Here is an 18,061-nt window from a genome sequence, read left to right as displayed (position 1 = left end):
TGTGGGATGGGGCTAAAGAGAAACACAATTAAAATTTAATGTTTCCACTTTGGTATCTGCATCCTTATTTATTTTAAATCATCTTCAATGCTCTGATGAGTTTAAGTCTTCCTGTGTCATATAGTGTGCAAGCAAAAATATTTGAGTGAACTGTTGCCAATGGCTCTGAGCGAGCATGGGGCATGTTTCACATTACACTGTGGTTTCTTGTTCAGATCTGATCTCCTTGCTAGGAGAGGCTGAGAAAGGCAGCTCTAGGGGATTTACTTCCAGCAGCAGCAGCAGCAGCAGCAGCAGCACATGATCCATCAATCGCGTGATTCTCACCACTGAGGACTAATGGGGAGGGTGAAGAAAAAGTGAATGCTGCCTTGGGAAAGCAACAGCGTTTTCTTCTGCTCGTGGGGCCTCTCCACCAGTCAGACGTTTCATGGCTTCTCCAAGGTTAGAAACCTACTGCTGCCCAAACCGGGATGCAGCTACACAGCTGGTGATGAACTTCCAGCCTGAAGTCTTCTGTGGAGTCTGCATTGGCAGTGCCTCCATCAGCCTGCTATTGACCATCCTGCAGCTTCTGCCAAAGAAGGGACAAAGCCCACGGAAGTTGCCCAAAGCCTCCTCCTCCTCCACCATCCTTCTCTTTATCTCTATTTGTGACATCCTTGGAGGCTTAGGTAAGTGTGATCTTTATGTCCTTGCCATTGCTGTAACAGGTTCTTTTTGCTCTGAGGTACAGACAAATGAAGCTGGTGAGTGGACAGCAGAGATGTCTGAGGGAAGCATGCTGTTTGTGTTCACAGGAAGATTTGGACTAAGTAAGATCGGGAAATTATGGGTCTTTGGGGAGAAGGCTCTTGTTTAATAGTTATACAGTGGAAGTGAAAGCTCTTGACAAATCTGCACCAAAATCTCTGCTTTAAACCAAATTAAAATCTAGAATGGCAATGCTTCTCAGAGTAAGGCATAAAAGTGGAGGTGAGGCAGCACATTGGAAAATAAATCTGACATCAAATATTTAGCCAATCCATAGAACTGCATTTGAAAACCACTGTCCTCTATACCCTCAAATCCTTTTGGACCAACTATGCCTCCTGCTCATGTGCCAGCTGCTTCTCTGGGCACATCACATAGTCAGAAAATGAGTTTGACTTGCAGCTGCACACAGATCATGCTGGACACAGGCTTTTGAAATGTGAGTAAAGCTACCTTATCAAGGACAAGCTGCTGCCCAGACCCTAGCGGACAGTCTGGAGGAATAAACCAGTGGAGACTAAAACAGCATGCACGAGTCAAAGTGAAACTAGTATGTCTTCAGTTGTCCCATCAGCCATTTGGTAATTCTTCCCATCAGTCATTTACTGTCAAATTTGGTATAAATTCTCATGACATGTGCTATGAAAATACAGGACAAGTTTGCTTCTACAGTAGCATTTCCCCCCCACCCCACCCCCCCACCCCCCCCCCCCACCAAATAGGTAATAGAAGAAGGGCTGTTTTGTCTCACTGCTGGGGGCTGTGAGTGAGTCTGTGTGTCTGTGTGTCTTTGTGCTTCATTTCTCTTCCCTTTTCACACCCAGCCAGGTTCTCTCACAGTACCTAATAAGTACCAATACTAAAACAAAGATTATAAAGGAAGTAAAGCAAGAGATACGGAAAATACATATGTGCATGCACTTGGAAAAGGTCCTTTCAGTCAGATGAAGCCAACAATAAAGTTATTTTACTCCCTTCCTCTTTCACTGGCAAACTCAAACTAGTTATCCATTGTTTATGTATTAGACTCACTTCGGTGAGTAGAAAACAGTTCATTCTTGGTGGGAAACCTGGCCATTTTGTTCTCTTTCCTGTTGGTGCTTTATTTCAACAAACCCAGAAAACCCCACGAACAAACTCTAAGTTAATTTTTAAAAAGGGCATTGTTGTTACCTAATTCAGAAGTGCTGCTTTTGCTCAGTCCTGTGACAGAGGAAAAGGGCAGCCTGTAAAATGAAGGCAGAGAAAAGTGAAAAATAACTCTTTTTCTGCAATGGGGGATTTTATAGAGAGGTGAATATCAGTGTATGAACTTATGCTGGTAAACAGTTATTTAGTGTTTCATGTCAATCTGTTAAATGCTACCCAATTTATGTTGGGAAGCATGTGACAGCATCTCTAAATAAGATCCTTAGCTATGTAGTGTTTTAAGTCCCAGCAGCTTCTGACTCTTGGGGCTACTTTCCCTGAATGATCGCACTGACATTTAAATAGCACAATTGTCCCTGCTGTGCTCCTCTGCAGCCATCGCCTTCCTGCAGACACACAAAATCTGGGCTGCGATGTGAAATATGTGGCAGGGAAAAGCATGTGACTCAAATCACACCAGCAGATTCAAAGCATTAATGCATTTTTTTCTTTAGGTATGATCTTCAGGTCAAGTGTATGGCTGGGCTTCCCTGCCTTCATAGCTAACATTTCTGTGGTGAATGGGACTGACGTGTGGCCTTCCACTTTCTGTGTGGGGAGCGCGGTAGGTACCGAGATCATCCCCCCTTTCTTCTGCTCCCAGTTAAGAGTCCTTCCACAGGGGGAATCTGAAAGGAAAACTGCTGTGTCCAAAAGGAAATGTGGCTGTGAGTCAGAGCCTGAATATGATGGTTTCAGCCTCTGCCACACCCCTGCAAGTGCGTTCATGCCTCCCTCTGTGAGCCTGGTCAGGGCGGGCAGGGTGCTGGTGGTGCTGGATGGTGGTGGGGATGTAGGGCAGCTGGGTCAGGCTGATCCTGGGAGTTCTGTGGTATTCACTCCTCGCAGGAGTGCCAGGGGAGTGGAGTACACCAAAGTCAGGGACATGGAACCAAAAGCATATAAGCAACCCCAAAAGGGCTGTGAACCATTGTTTGAGCTTCTGCTAGCACAGCAGCACAAATGCCCCAGTGGCTCCATTGCACTGGCAGCGTGAGGTTATCTGTCTTCTGTGGCAGGAACTGCAGCCTCTGTGGTGGCAGCAAGGACCTCCTGAAACTTGGGGTAGCTCAAATTAGCTTTTGTGGCACGAGACTGTGTGTTTTAGACACAGAGGGACAACAGGAGAAATATACTCATAGCCACAAATCTGCTGGCAGAAGGTCTGTCCCTGCCATGTGGGATTTCAGCTCAAATTGCTGGGCTGCATCGTGACAACTGCACCTGGCCAAGTCTAATTGAGTATCATCTGGATTAAAATGCAAGAATAAGAAAATGTAAATGCATTCCAAAAGTACACATTGAAACTCAGATCCAAATTTTATAATCAAAACACTGGGAAATATAATTTGAGCTTACTGTACAAGAATAAAGGTCATGGTTTTCACCAAAACTTTGAGAATTACAAGACCATCACTTTACCCAGATTCAATAGGAATGTGGGATTGCCAATGAATTAATGCATGAGCAATAGCAGTATTTGCTTTGCAATTCAAAGTTTACAATGTAGCAGGGGATAGGTTGTATGTCAAAATTATTCAGCTCCACTAGTTTTAAAATAAAGCAATATGTGCCAAATTGAACTCACTGTGCTTTATATGCCTATATAAAAGCAGTTACAAACAGGATAGTTTTGTGCCATGGACACAAATATAAATTGTATACATCTATCAATGCTTAATTCTTTCACACCTCTTTAAGTTTTGCTTATTAGATGCAAATGCTGTTGGTTTTTTTTTGTTGACAAAGAACCAAAAATCTCAATATCTTGCAGCAAGAATGTTCTGCTGAAAACCCTCTCCTTCTCATATTTCACTTTCTGGCCCATAACACATAAAAATGTATTTTTAAACATGACAGGGTACAGGATGCAGACTGTTTGTTTTTCATTTGAATTTCAGGTTAGATGGTGAGCAGCCTAGCGGTCTACCACAATTTTTATTTTCCCTTACTTGTGCTCCAGGAAAATGCTGTAATTTGAGTAATTTTAAATTTAGATTCAACTATATTGGAATGAAAAATAACCCTTCTTTCATTCATTTCCCCTAACGTATTCTCATGTGAGTTAATAAAATGTTTCCGATTCTATTTTATTTTTCTTTTAGTACTATTGTTTTATTTCTCTTAACCACAAACCTATACAAACTCCAAATAGTGAAACTTTAGGATATCTCCCTTGAATGGTTTGCAGAGTGCCTTTTCAGACACTGCAGCAAGATGTTTTGCTAAAAAGTAAGATATCATATGAAGCTTTAGGGTTTAAGTACATCTGCTTTATATTATTTTTGGAGACAGTTTTATCTGTGTTGGATTTTCTGGAAAGATGCTGCAGTTTATTTTTGTATATGTGTGTTTATGGGTAGTAAATTGTGCATTTTTCAACTGCAGCAAACACGTAAATGTGATGATGAAGTTACATGCTGAGTGCTATGGGTAAAGTGCATTAGAAGGAAGACTGGGATTTTATTTTCTGCCTCCTGTGCTCTAGGAAAATACCATGATGTTTGAATTAAATACTGAATAATTCATGCCACAAATTACTAGAGGTAGGGTCTACACCCATGGTGAAAGGAAATATTTCCCAGCTTGATTTGCCTTTTGGAGGAAGGACTGCTAGATCTCTATTCACCAACGTTTGGCTCAGTAACAAGTATGTTGATTTCCAGATGTAAAACGATGCTACTATGGAGCTGTGATAAAGGATATTCAGATAAGAACTGAAAGATGGCTTGGAGGAAAGATAGCATGAATATTAAAACACTCCCAGACTATTACAAAGAGCTAGCTCCTATGGGGAAGAAATGTGGAATTTATATACAGTGGCAAAGAAAGGTCACTTTTCTTATGTAAGCCCATGGGAAAAATGCATAGGGTCAACTCAAGAATGCTGTGGAATATTTAGCTTGACTTGAACCTGTTTCCTTTGGATTTTTATTGAAGAAAGCACTTAGGGAGTTCAGTAGGTGTATTCTTCCAGATCATGAGTGGTTTTCTCATTAATGAGTTTTTTTCTTGATAAGCATCTTTTGCATGGAGAAAACACCCATCACATGCAGAACCTACAAATGCATAGGCACACTGTGGTTATGACTGACCTCAGATATATTTTTATGCCTCAGCCACTGAGAAACAACTGCAATTTTAACCTAAAATTAAAACATCCTTGCTATAAATTTCTTTGGGCTTCACTTACCATGTTCAGGTTAGGAACAGAGTGATAAATGACAGGTTTTCTAAATCAGAAAATGAGCTGTGAAAAAAAATGCTGTTCAATTTACCTATGACTTGACCCATAGGCTACAACAATGTTCCTGTGATTTTGAGTAAGATTTCATACTTCAAAATCTCATCTGGAAAATACACAAATTAAAAGAATAAATCACCAGGCCAAAAGTTTGAGTCCTTTCCCTGCCCCAGTGGTACTGGAGAAGCAGCTGTGATGTTTGGCACTTCTTTCCCCTCTAGATGTGGATCCAGTTGTTATATAGTGCTGGCTTCTGGTGGTTGTTTTGCTATGCTGTTGATTCTTACTTGGTGGTGAGAAGATCAGCTGGACTGAGGTACCAGAGTTAAAGCTCTGAATTTGTTTTTTTCCCTCCAACACTGTATGTCTCTGTTTGCAGCTACCTAAGAGTATGAGTGAGTCTTGTGCAACCATCTGACTCTCATATAGTTACCAGGTAATGATAGGGATGTGGTGTTCTAAGTGCTTAAATTGCCAGGGCAATGCTCAGATGCTGATTTATGTACAACTTAAACTTAAATGTAACTGAATTCATTTAACCTGTGGAAAAATATGGAGCAAATTGTGGTCTATAAACTTTATGGCAATGAGGTGACTATTTTTGTCCCTACTCTGCATCTGAAATTGATTTTTGCAGCAAAAATATAGTGTTGTACTGAAAATGAAAATTTGGAGGGAGAAAGTGCTGGACTTCATCCTGTTAATTTCATATGGTTAATTCTGTTTTTTTTTCTTTTTTTCTGATATTTTATTTTAGCAATTTTTCAGCGAGTGTCGTCATTATTGCCCTTCTGATCACACTTCTAAAGTCCCTCATAAGAAAAATATGTATTTATCATATATTCTTCTGCAATGCCTGTAACAGAAGAACCTAAACTCTTTGGAAAGTACCATGCTTTAATGCAAGACAGAAAAAAATGTTTCTAAGTGGGTTGTTAGAAGAGCAAAATAACCTTCAGTTGCTTCTGATAAAAGTGGAATTACATGAATCTGTTCTCAGATGATACAGAGGAGTCAGATACTAAGGATATGGTTCTCTGCAGGTGTAACCAAAATGAGGTTTTTTGAGTTAACTTTACAAAATCAGGTTTATTCTCAACTGTCTAAAGTCCCAAAGTTCTAGTCAAACAGCTGGGACCTGCCTCCTTCCTCCATCCCTGTTAACCAAAAAATCATGTGTATTTGGGTTTGATTCTGGGATCAGAGTAAGCATCAAAAGACTTTCTACAAACACAGATCTGAATCTTCCTAAGATGGGAGCAGTATCCAGCTCTGAATGTTAAATATTATTTTCTACATATCACAAAAGGATGGAGGTGAGGATGCTCATCTCCCTTCTTAAATTTTAATCTGCTAATTTGCTCTCTGCAGGAGAAATGAAAGATGCAGGGTTCTTTCTCAATAGTAAGGGTAGGGAAGAAGCCTTGTCCCCTCCACCCTACAGGCTGGAAGGGACAGGACTTCGACATGCAAGCCTGAATAACTGCTTTGGCTTATTCTTCTGAAGGACTGCCCCCACCCACCTGCTTTCCTTAATTTAATGTATTGCCAGCGTTGTTCTGCACAATTTCCTGTCTGTAAAAATCTTTTTCAGTGAGGATCCTATTTTTAGCTTGCAATGTGGGAAACGTAAGTTTGGATATCTTTAATTGTGCCTGTCGTGTTTGGTGCTTGCAGTACGATTGTGCTGTACCACATGATGACGTGGGGCCTTGCAGTGATGCTCTGTGTGGAGGGGATTGCTCTGCTTTACTACCCCTCTCTCTCCAGGTAAGCAGGCTCTGGAAACAGACTGTGAAATTGGGGCTTTCTCTGGGCATTTGAGTGTCTTTTGGTCAGCTTTAGAGACAGACATTCAAAAGCTGAGCATTTTGATCTCTGCCAAGGATGTCCCACTGAGTCAGTGTTTATGCTTAAAATACCTGCCTGGGCTTTAGAGGGCCCTGAAGAAATATGCCAGGCAGTACAGGCACTTGGGCATGCTGTGATAAAGCTTCTATGAGACACACTTTTCCCATTCCTGATTTTAGCTTTCTTTTCAATTTGAGAAAAATCCACAGATAGTGCATGTTTAAAATCAACTTTATGTCCTATGTGAACTGATGGTAAAGGTCCATAAATTAAAATTTTGCATTTGTTTGCTTAATCCCCCCTTTTTTTTTTTTCTTTTTAAGTTAAAGGTGACATGCATAGACCAGCCAGAGAAGTGAGCTGTGGAGAATAAAATGCATTATCTTTTAATTATTTCTTCTCAGCTGTGAAAATGGCTTGGAACATGCAATCCCACATTACATCACAACCTATGCCCCACTCCTGCTAGTGCTTGTGGCCAACCCAATCCTGTTTAGAAGGACAGTATCAGCAGGTATGTTCCTAATGGCCAGCATCAATCAGTCTCTGTTATTTAGCAACATAGTACTGTAGAAAGTCATGGCTTTGTACTCAGTGATGTGGGACAGCTCCTTGTTAAATCATAAAGATATAGCACAGGGTGGGAAGCAGTTGCCTACGGAGATGAAGACTCCATTTTGATGGGGAATTTGCCCTAGAGACACACAAGATATTCTCTTACTAGCCTCTAACTGCAGGTGGGCAAACATGCTTCCATGTTACTTAATTTAAAGCTTTTGAGGCAATGTACCCTGGATGCTTAACTCTACTGTAGTTTTGGTACCAACCTCGACTTTGAAATGTAATTAATTCTAGCTGGTGAGATCTGAGAGTTTATCTAACTTCTTGGCAGCCCTAGAGCAAAAAATGTAATAAAATGTGATCAGAATTTTGTCACTTCTGAGATTATGAAACAAATGCGAATTGTACACAACTCAGATGGGATCTTGATGTTCCAGTTCAATTTATTACCTACTGCTTGGAAGAAGTGAGGCTGGAAAAAAGCCACAGATTCAAGGCATTCTTTGCATGTAATATGATCATTGCTAGATGTTTGCAGTACCTGAATTCATCTACACATTGATTATACAAAAAAGCTGGAGAAAATCAAGTATTCTCAGTTTAATCTTTATCCCATTCATTCTGTCCCTCAGCCATACTCATTTTCAATAAAACAGTTGTTCTTTTAAGAAGTTGTTCCCATAAAAAAATTGTTCTTTGTATATTTGTGTTTGCATTTGTATATTCCTTGTGATATCTGAACAGCATGTGGCATAATTTTTTTTTGCTGACAATCTGTCTTCATATTTTAGAGGTGTAGCTAATGTTGTATCAATGACACAATGAAAAATGGTGTGCAAAATAAGATAGAAGATTCTATTTAAACATCACATGATAATTATATCACATTATATAGAAGGTACATGCTACCTTTTGTTATGAAATAGAATTACATTGATCATACTATTTCGTATGTTCAGTGGGATTGAGAGAAAAAAAAATAGTGGGATATCTTTCATTTTAGGAATCCAGCTGCGTGTAATTATTTTCCTTTAGTATTAGGCTGTATGTGAGATTCCTTGAAAATGGTCCTTCCAGCTTCTGAACAGCTGCTGGAGACAAATCCATTCATTCCTTTGTTCCCTCTTTCAGGCCTCTATCTTCTGGATTTTTGTGCCTACTCTAACAACATGTGCATATATTAATGAACATAATTGTATACTTTTCAGTTGCCTCTTTACTGAAAGGGAGACAAGGAATTTACACAGAGAATGAAAGACGTCTGGGGACAGAGATCCAGATGCGCTTCTTCAAAATTATGCTGGTATTCGTTATTTGGTAAGAGGTGCATTATTTTGTTTAAAGTGCCTTTTTCCCAGAGGGAGAGAGTCAGGAGCAGGAGTAAAGATGGATGGGTGGCTTCATTTGTTTGTCTTTATGCTTAGAAGGGAAGGTATCTAAGGAAAAAGCAGTTCTAAACTAGTTCACAAAGGAGCTGAATCACTCACTGGCTGTAAGGAAATGATAAAATGTTTAACCAACAGAAAAGCAAAAGCAGCAAGAAACAATAGCAAAAATTTCCCAATAGGTTGGGCATCGACTGAAGCTGTCTGGTAGAGCAGGCTCGCAGCTCTGTGGGCTGACAGATGACTTTCTGTAATCAACATTTCTCAGAGCCTCTTGGCACCAAACACATCACTGAGGACCTGCAATAAAAAAGCTTCTAAGTCTGGCTTCATGGCTTTGACCATGATCACACAATGCAGCCACCTCTGGGCTCTGCCATCTTCAAATGCCTGAAAAACACATGGATATTGACTGGAAAATAAGGAAAGGCCAGAAAATACAACTCCATATATATTTTTTTAATAAATATTTTGTCTTTCCCCATGACAATAGTACGTTGGCATAGGACAGAAAAGAGATAGGGAGGAGGAGAATAGGATAACAAGAAATGGTTCTGGAGTGGTGAAATGAAAAGGCTAAACTTAACACTCTTTAGATCCCACTTAACTTCTTTATACACAGGTGTATTAATTCATATTACATTGCTTTAACAGGCTGAGCAGGAAGAAAGGCTGCCTCTTGTATCTTCTCTTGGCTGCTGTCTACTGGAGTGCTCTGAAAGGAAATTATTTTCTTTTTGGGGGGAATAACAGTCCTCTTGGCTTGGAAGTGAAGTTTCCAACGTGAAGGGTGGGGTAGCCAGTAGAGGAGGGAGTGAGAGACAGCAGCAAGGGATCCTTCAGCATGGCTTCCTGGAAATTGCTGAAATAAGAAGGAGCAGAGATTCAGCCAAGCTTCCAGGGCTGTGGAAAGAAAGAGCCCAGAGGCACCACAGAGTGCATTGCAACCTAAGGAATGGTGGCCAGCTTGATTATCTGGGAAAAAGCATGAAAGGAAAGGCCAATTTCCCATGGACATTGTGGGGACATTTGTTTATTTCCATTCTGTCTCATTCCGGGCTTTCCTAATAAAAATATAAAATCACAGCTCTGGTTTAGGATTTTGCTCTAATAAAACATAAGCTCTGGAGAGTAAAAACTTTCTCAAAGGTTACTGGAGGGAAAGACTGAGGCAGTCTCATCTCAGAAGCATAGGGAAGATTTCCTTCCATCCCAGAAGTCAAATATGGAACGCTTCAGTCAAAGACAGCAGGTTGGGGCAAAATAGGATAGAAGAGATGCCTACAGATTTGGGAGGGGAGAGCAGGAGGTTTTACGTTGTGATAAAGATATAATTGTGCAGAGGACAAATATAAAACCCCTTAGAAAGTATGACATGAATGCTGATAGTTTCTTTTCTGAAGATGCAGTACAGCTATAGAGAAATGCTTCTCTCACTGTTTAGATGTCATAGGAACTTACAGCCATTTGCTATAATCTCTTATTTAGTGTAGAACATACTCAGTTTCTTTCAATGAATGAGGCTTGATTATGCTCATCCTTATTTGGAAACAGATATTACCTTTATTAAAAATAATTGTTAACATTTTGAAGGATTTAAAAGTCAACTTTTGTGTTGCTTTTTGGTGTTTTTTAATGGACATTCTGAAAGTCTTTAATCTGACCCTGAAATTCTAACTTCAGATGGAAATCCTGCAGCCTTTTACAACAACATGTGCATATATCTGAGTTCCTTGTCTGTGAGCACAACTCTTCTAAGGCACAAGGGAAAGAAGTCAGCATGCATGATATTCCCATTATAGATCACATTTCCTTCTCATCTCAGTTTTATTCTGAAATTTACTGTTCTGCAGCAAGTTAAAATTCTCAGATTTTTTTTCTAATATTGATTTATATTCTCTAGGCTTGGGTGAGTAGGTAGGTGTCTGGCCCTTGATTGTTATTTCACAGATCTACAGGTCCCTTCAGATTGAGATTTAGCAAAAAATCCAATCATCTTGGACTTGATTATCCTAGAGTTCTTTTCTACCCTTAATGATTCTATGATTGAAAAAAATCTTACTGCCTTTCAAGTTTTAATTTCTATGTTTTGAAAGCAAAGCATATTTTACATGCACATCCATATGTAACTGTCCTTTTCTTCTTTGCTCCTGCTGCAGCTGGTCATCCAATATTATCAACGAGACCCTTTTGTTCTATCTTGAAATGCAGCCAGATATCAATGAAATGCCTCTGAAAAACATCAGAAGTGCTGCACTGATCACCTGGATTATAATGGTGGGTCAGCTGTGACATTACTTGGGCTTAGAAATCACTGTTGTAAGACTGCTGGAACAACACCTATAGTGTGGGGTTTATGAATTTGAGGGATATAAACACTCTGAAAATCAAGGAAGAAAAGCAGAAAATAAGAGAAAGGAATGAGCAGTCAGTGGGAGTGCTTTTCACATGTAAACTTTGCAAAAAATGTCTTTGAGACCAACTTTTTCTCCCATTTATTGGAGTATGTATTCTCTCTGTAAAAGATCACTCTCATTTCAAGACCCACAACAGATAACTACAATGATTTCTAGCCTCACCTTGCTAAACTCTGCCATAATGCAAGCTTCAAAGTTTTAGCTCACAGTTCCTGAAGGCTTCCCAATTAAATGGGCATTTCATGGGAATTCTCTGTTTGCAACTAGGGTGGGTTTTTTTTATTATTATAAAGAATGATTGCATCTTATGTCATGACATTTGGATCATTATTTGGGAACAAATAGGAGAAAAGTCTTTCACACATGGCATCAAAAATAGCTGTAAGATGCTGGTCTCTTACTGTAGCCTCTTTTCTCCTATTAGAATATTTGACAAAGGATTTTTCAAAGGTAACAGTGCAGGTTCATTTTCCTGGAGAATTTATTCTGGAGTTGTTAAATAGGTGCAAGGCCTGAGTATGATTTATACATTTGAGCAGTTTGGTATTGAAGGATTAAGTGATGCAACGGATGTGATATGTAGTATCCCATGAACTCTCCCACCTCGGTCAATTCCCACATCCTCAGCCCTGGCAATGGCAGTAACTACTCACCACAGAGCCAGTCCTCCTGGGGGGAAAAGCAGTCTCCCATTTGGACTTCTGTGTCAACTTCCCCTGTGTAACTTCCCCTGGTTTCTCCTTTCCTTGTCCCCTCACTGGACAGGTATCCCTGGTGGCCACCCCCCTTTCCCTGGAGACCAAACCCCACTGCCCAGCCCTTAGCTCTGCCCCCACCCCTTCCCCTTATTCAGCTGCCTTCTCCACGTGGTTGCTCTCTTTTACCTTGCTGGGTTCCCTTCAGCGGTGGGTGTTGAGTGAGGGACTGAAGGTTAACTCAATTTGCTTTTGCTTTTCTACAGGAGAGGCTTGTGGGGGACAGATTATAGGCAGCAGCAGCCACTACTCCAACACCCACATTTTTAGTGATACAACCTCCTCCTCCTCTTTTGACAGGAGGTAAACACATTCATGTGATAGGGACCTCGCTTTTGCTCACCTGGAGCAAAAGTCTGGGGAGTGACCTCTGCTTTAAAATGGCTGTAAAAATAATTTCCTTCTTTTCCTATGAGAGAAATAGAAGCATCTAAAGCCATTAATTTGTTAAGTCTCTCATGGCACTGGGAACAGAGACAAAAGTTTTTGGCGATCCCTTGGGATTTTCTTTTCAGTGCCTCTCCTCATTTTTCCATCTCACTTTGATGGACATTTTCACTGGCTCAAGAATCTAAAGCAATTCCAGACAGATCAATTCCAGCTATTTTTAAAAGCTTGACTGTCTATGCTAGTGTCTCCTCTCATATATTTGACTTGGCTTGTAATGAAAAATATATGTGCTTTTGTGAATAAAAAAGTCCAGAGCTTGTGGGGAACATTAAAAACACACCAAAGGATTGACTGGCTAAACTTCATGCTAGAAAATAATTTCATACTTATTGCTTACTGTTATGGCCTCAGCATTTTAGAAGACAAGTCATGATATTTTTCTCTTATTTGTTTGGGCCTGCGATGGCTAAATTTTTATTTGTGTGCAAATAGTGTATTTCAAAGTCAGCAATCATTCAGTGAAAGGGAAGTCTTTAATACATGCAAATCATTTTGCTAGAGTTGAGGATGAAGCCTTCCATGCTGGTGTAACTCCTGTTGCACTTCTCTTTCCTAGGGGGTTCTTAATCCCATGCAGGGCTTTCTCTTCACATTAGCTTTCTATGGCTGGACAGGATGGAGAGTGGACCTGAAATGGCGAAAAAGAGAAATACCCTGGGAATCTATGTCCTCATCAACTGTGGGGGAAAATGCCTATCCCTCACCAGTGAACTACCAAAGCAGCATCCATGATTCCAAGAAGATCTCAACGACTGACAGCCAGCAGACTGATGAGGCCATATGCATGTTGTCTGAAGGTAACACCAGCAGTGATGAAAGATTAACCAGAAGCTCTCCCATCTACCAGGGCTGGTAGTTTCTTTGTGCAGAGCTGGATCTAACTTTTCCTGGATCTAACTTTTCACATCGTCAATACTCACAAAACCACGTCAATGTGTGAATCATTGCATACTCTGGAATTAGGTTTGTGCTCAATGGCTTGATGTAATTTCCTGTAACTTGTGACACTGTGTGAGAGAGCATGTGAGACAGAGAGATATGGTCTATGTCTTCATTTGCCTTCTAGGAGAGATGTAAACAGGTATAAAGGCTTGAACCTTTTTCAGCAGGAGTATATCTCTGCAATGATATTTGTTACTTATGATTTTCACATTCATTTTCTTTTAATCTCTCTTGTAACCTCCTTATGGTAGAAAAGTCTTTTGTTTTAATAAATGGACTATTCATATGTTGGGTTTTTAAATGTGTTGCCTTGCTTGTCTTGCTCAGCATAAAATTCCTCACCCAGAATTACAGCTCTAGGATTTCTGAGGCACCATCGTTTCCAGCATTTGCAGTCTGGTAAAGCATTAGTGACAGCAGACTATAACTTTATTTCCTGTTTGTGTTGACTCCACTGACATAGTCTTGTTTTTGCTTGTGTATGTGAATTTTTGGTGTGGTGTTATCTAGGGAGCTGAAAAGCTTTATTAAAAAAAAAATTGAGCCCAGCACAGGCTCCACAAACACTTCAGAACAAAGAATCCAGTTCATACCAGGTTCAAGGAAAAATAAACCCTCAAACTATTTTTTACTATGGATTCAGTCTGATCTTTATGTGTACTTACCTAACAGGACAGTGGCTGCTGGGCAGGTGCATTAAGAGAAAAGATTTACACAAAACACTTCCACTCTCTGAGTGCTCATCATAAAGCAGAAAAAGTAGAATCAATAATCCCTTCTCTGAGAAGTAGTCTGTTTTATACCTTCATGTGCTGAATGAAGAGCCATTAAATCCATTTTTATCTTCTCAGACACGCCTCTTTTTGTGCAGTGCCCTAGGTACCTACATCAAAACAATTCCCGAGATTGGTTGAAAGTTAAGAATCAATGATGACCATATCTACCCTAAGCTTTTGACTTTATACTAAATATAGAAGTAATCTATCTGGTTGTGCTGGAAGCAGTTTACAGCACAGTTTGTCTGATGGCATGGTAGAAGCCCCTTGAGCCCAAGTAATCGCCCTCCTCTTCTTCAGCATGTGACCAGGCCTGGGCTTTAAATCCTGCTCACATCCACTTTGGCTGAACTTTCTTGGCTGTTTCCACTTTCATTTTCAACAGTTCAGTTTCAGCTATTGTAAAAAAAAAAAAAAATCATAATAGAAATTAAAGACAGCTGAATCATTAATGCAAAAATAACATGAAACTTAACTTCCTGGGTTACTCAGGGAAGCCTCAGGAAGGTTAGAAATTCAAGATCAGCAGAAACAATACTGAAAAATATTGATTGGCTAATTAAAATCAATCAGCTTCTGGAGCCAATTGTTTGATACAAAGGTGTTAAACAATGGTTAGATAACTATTTAGGCAGATCATTACAGAGCTGTGCTTGGTTTGTAGCAAGTCTTTTGCATTGTGCCCTTTGGAAACCTTTGTGGCTTTATGGCTTTTTATTGCTGCTCTCCTTGTCAGAACTACTGGCAGATCACCAGATCCTTTACTTTAGTCACAGTCATTTGTTACCTACCAAACTATGAAGAGACAGCACACTTATGAGCAGATTATACTGAGCCTTTTGAAACAGAGACAATTTTCCAGTGCAATACTCATATCACAACTGGGGTCAAAAGAGCAGGAAAAAGGTGGAGGTGGATTTGTTTGTAAACCTTTTCATATGCTGTGGTGTGGACCAAGCTGCAAAACCTTAAACCACAATAAACAGTCTCTGGCTTAACTGGAATAATTATGAGGCATGAAAGCACTTGGGAGGTGACAGGCTGTAGCAGGAGACCCTGTGAGATGACTGAAAGGCTAATTCCTCCCTCCCTTCACTGCTCCAGGGCTTTGTCCCTGTCCCACACAGGGGCTGTGTGGCTGTGAGCAGCTCCTGAGCAGTGCCAGGTGGCTGCTGGCACTGGAGAACTCCAGTTCTGGGACAGACTTCTGCAAGGGCCAGGCTTTGCTCCTCTCCTTTTCTTGTTCTTTCAAGGTTGTTGGGGTGAGTATGGTGTGTCTGTGTGTCAGTTATCTATGAGATGTCATCAGGAAAAAATAGAACTCATCTGAGAGCCTAAGAAAGAAAAGTGACCTAATTTTGATGTATCTAGAAATTGATAAGGGGCATTGCAGAGTTCACTGACAGTAGATTTTGACTTATAAAAGAAGTGTGTGTGTGTGAGGATCTCCTTACCTGCTGTTCCTAGCCTCCAGTGGATGTACAGGAGGCATTCCTTTACAGCTTAAAATTGGATAATAATTGATTCTATTCATGTGTAACCATGACCACATTTGATTTCACCTTACACAAATCTTGTTCTTGCTTCACTATTCTACAAATCAGTCAAAGAATTGCCTTCTTCAAGGATTTCAGCAGACGCCCCTGCCTTCCTACCAGGAATATATTTTTGGAGTCCATCTCCTGATTGTCCCCACTTCATGTGCTTGCTGCATGCATGTGAGGGAGCAGCCACAGGCCACCAGAGCCAGCTTCATGTTGAGGGAACCAGTGTCCTCCAAGGGTCAGCAAGGACAAACTACAGACACCACATCCTGGACAGCACAGCTCTGACACCAACACAACCACTGCCCTCTTAAGTCTGCCACCCACTGCTGAGAAACCCTTGTGCTTATCAGCACACAGAAACACATCCTAGCTTTCATTCTGATGATGATTTGTATCTGCTCAGCTGTCATGAGGTGAGTGTGGGAAGTGCTTGTCTCTGGCCTGCATATTTGTTTTCCAAGATGAGTTTCAAACGTGGCTTGGGTTAACAAGTGACAGCTCTCAGTACTGGAGTCCATTGGTGCAGTCAGTCTGGGGTCTTCATCTGGCACTGTGGCAGGGACTCACTTCCAGTCACCCAGCTCTTCCCTCCTTGAGCAGGAGGGCAGCTGCTCCTCTGGAACAGCAAGGTGTGACTCAGAGAAGTAAACAGAAGTAAAACTGGATCAGATACTGTCTAATAAAATATATGTAGCTAAAGTGTTGTTTGATGAGTACAGCAGTTGTCAACTATAGCTTCTTGTACTTTGGGTGTATTAGAACTTTAATAAAATACTAATTAAAGCCTTCCTGAATTTATCAAACATTAATTAGAATAAAAAGGTAGTTGAATCCATGCACTGAAATATAATTAGTGTAGTTGAATCACATAGAGAGGATATCTATACATACAGGGTGGTATTGCCTCTATTAAACACTTCCCTGGCCTCGCAGTCAGCTTATCAAATCCAACCACACACAGCAAGTTCTCTCTGTATTCACCAGCACGTGTTTTTAAGCACTCTGTATTTGAACTCCCAGCCTCATACATTTAATTACTATTTTATTTGGCCAGATGCTCAGGCTAATTGCAAAGCTGAAATATGAGCCCTAATAAAATAATAAACAATATGAATAGGCAGATTTCTTGCATACCACAGTTCTGCATTTATGAGGTGCGCCACATGTCTGAGTAACAAAATCCAAACTACATCTCTCACTAAGCCCTTCTTGTAGACCAAATACATGGAGCTAGAAAGTGAAATGTTAAATGTGATCCCCCATCCCTTGGATAACCACACTTGACTTATACTTTAGTGTTTCCCACTGTGTAGCCATGATAATAAGTTATCTGATCTGCAAAAATGTTTTAAATTTTTATGGAATCTCAAGTTTACAGTAATCCCAGAGGAAGATCACTAAACCACATGGTAGTTGACATAAGACAGGTCAGATGATGTCTGGTTATTAATTTTTTAAGGAAAAGACAGGCACATGTGTGAACATTGAAACTGGCAGCTGAAGAATGCAATCTTACTGAAAGGAAAGCAGGGAATGAGGTGCAGTCCAGGAATGCAGGCATGAATCTGTTTTCCTGGTTAATATTCCCTGGTTAATAGGATGTGCTGTGAGCTGTATGGAAAGCTGGTTCTCTTACTGCACCTTTCTAAGCAAACTCTTAATCATTCAGGACACTAAAGTCACATGGGGTTTGTAGGTAAAGTTTTCAAAAGGGTGAGAAAATTCGAGCATGCACCTAAAGGGAAACCATTCAGTGATGAAAGAGATGGCATGACTTTTTGCTGCTCCAGTTTCATACATTCATCACATTTTGGGGTAGCAAGAAGCTTATGAAGCTTTCAGGCTTCTCCATAGGGGACATTTGAGTCCTTGCTAAGCCAGTGCCTGGAGATGAGAAGCCTGGCAAGGTGGTGGCCACTATTGCCCTGGGCTCTGTCCTGTGGCATGTGGCAGTACCGAGGTCACCGTGGGTCTCTGTGCCCTGGTGTCACGTTGGGATGAGATTCTGCCCTCAATTCTATGGGTAGGAAATTGGGTCTTAAGTGGGGGAGATGAGCTGTGGGGGATTGAGATGTGTTCCTTCCTCTGGAGAGTGGAACAGTGACAAGTCTGTTAATAAAGACAACCTTTGTTAATGAAACCTTGTCCTATCCTAGTTTTTCACCAGCTTTTCCATAGCTGAGAGGGACTCA

The 18,061-nt window shown here is 40.6% G+C and overlaps 1 protein-coding gene across 1 annotated transcript; it reads left to right on the top strand.

The window, feature by feature from the left end:
• Window positions 1-430: 430 nt before the first annotated feature.
• Window positions 431-13,460, top strand: GPR143 (G protein-coupled receptor 143). Its single transcript, XM_021527770.2, has 8 exons — window positions 431-674; window positions 2,397-2,506; window positions 5,407-5,501; window positions 6,863-6,955; window positions 7,441-7,550; window positions 8,806-8,914; window positions 11,142-11,259; window positions 13,161-13,460. The coding sequence occupies exons 1-8, from the start codon at window positions 431-433 to the stop codon at window positions 13,458-13,460; spliced, it is 1,179 nt and encodes a 392-aa protein (XP_021383445.1).
• Window positions 13,461-18,061: the final 4,601 nt, after the last annotated feature.

Source organism: Lonchura striata, chromosome 2 (genome assembly GCF_046129695.1).
Source record: "Lonchura striata isolate bLonStr1 chromosome 2, bLonStr1.mat, whole genome shotgun sequence".
Taxonomy (NCBI): Eukaryota; Metazoa; Chordata; class Aves; order Passeriformes; family Estrildidae; genus Lonchura; species Lonchura striata.
This window is presented reverse-complemented; position numbering and strand designations above follow the sequence as displayed.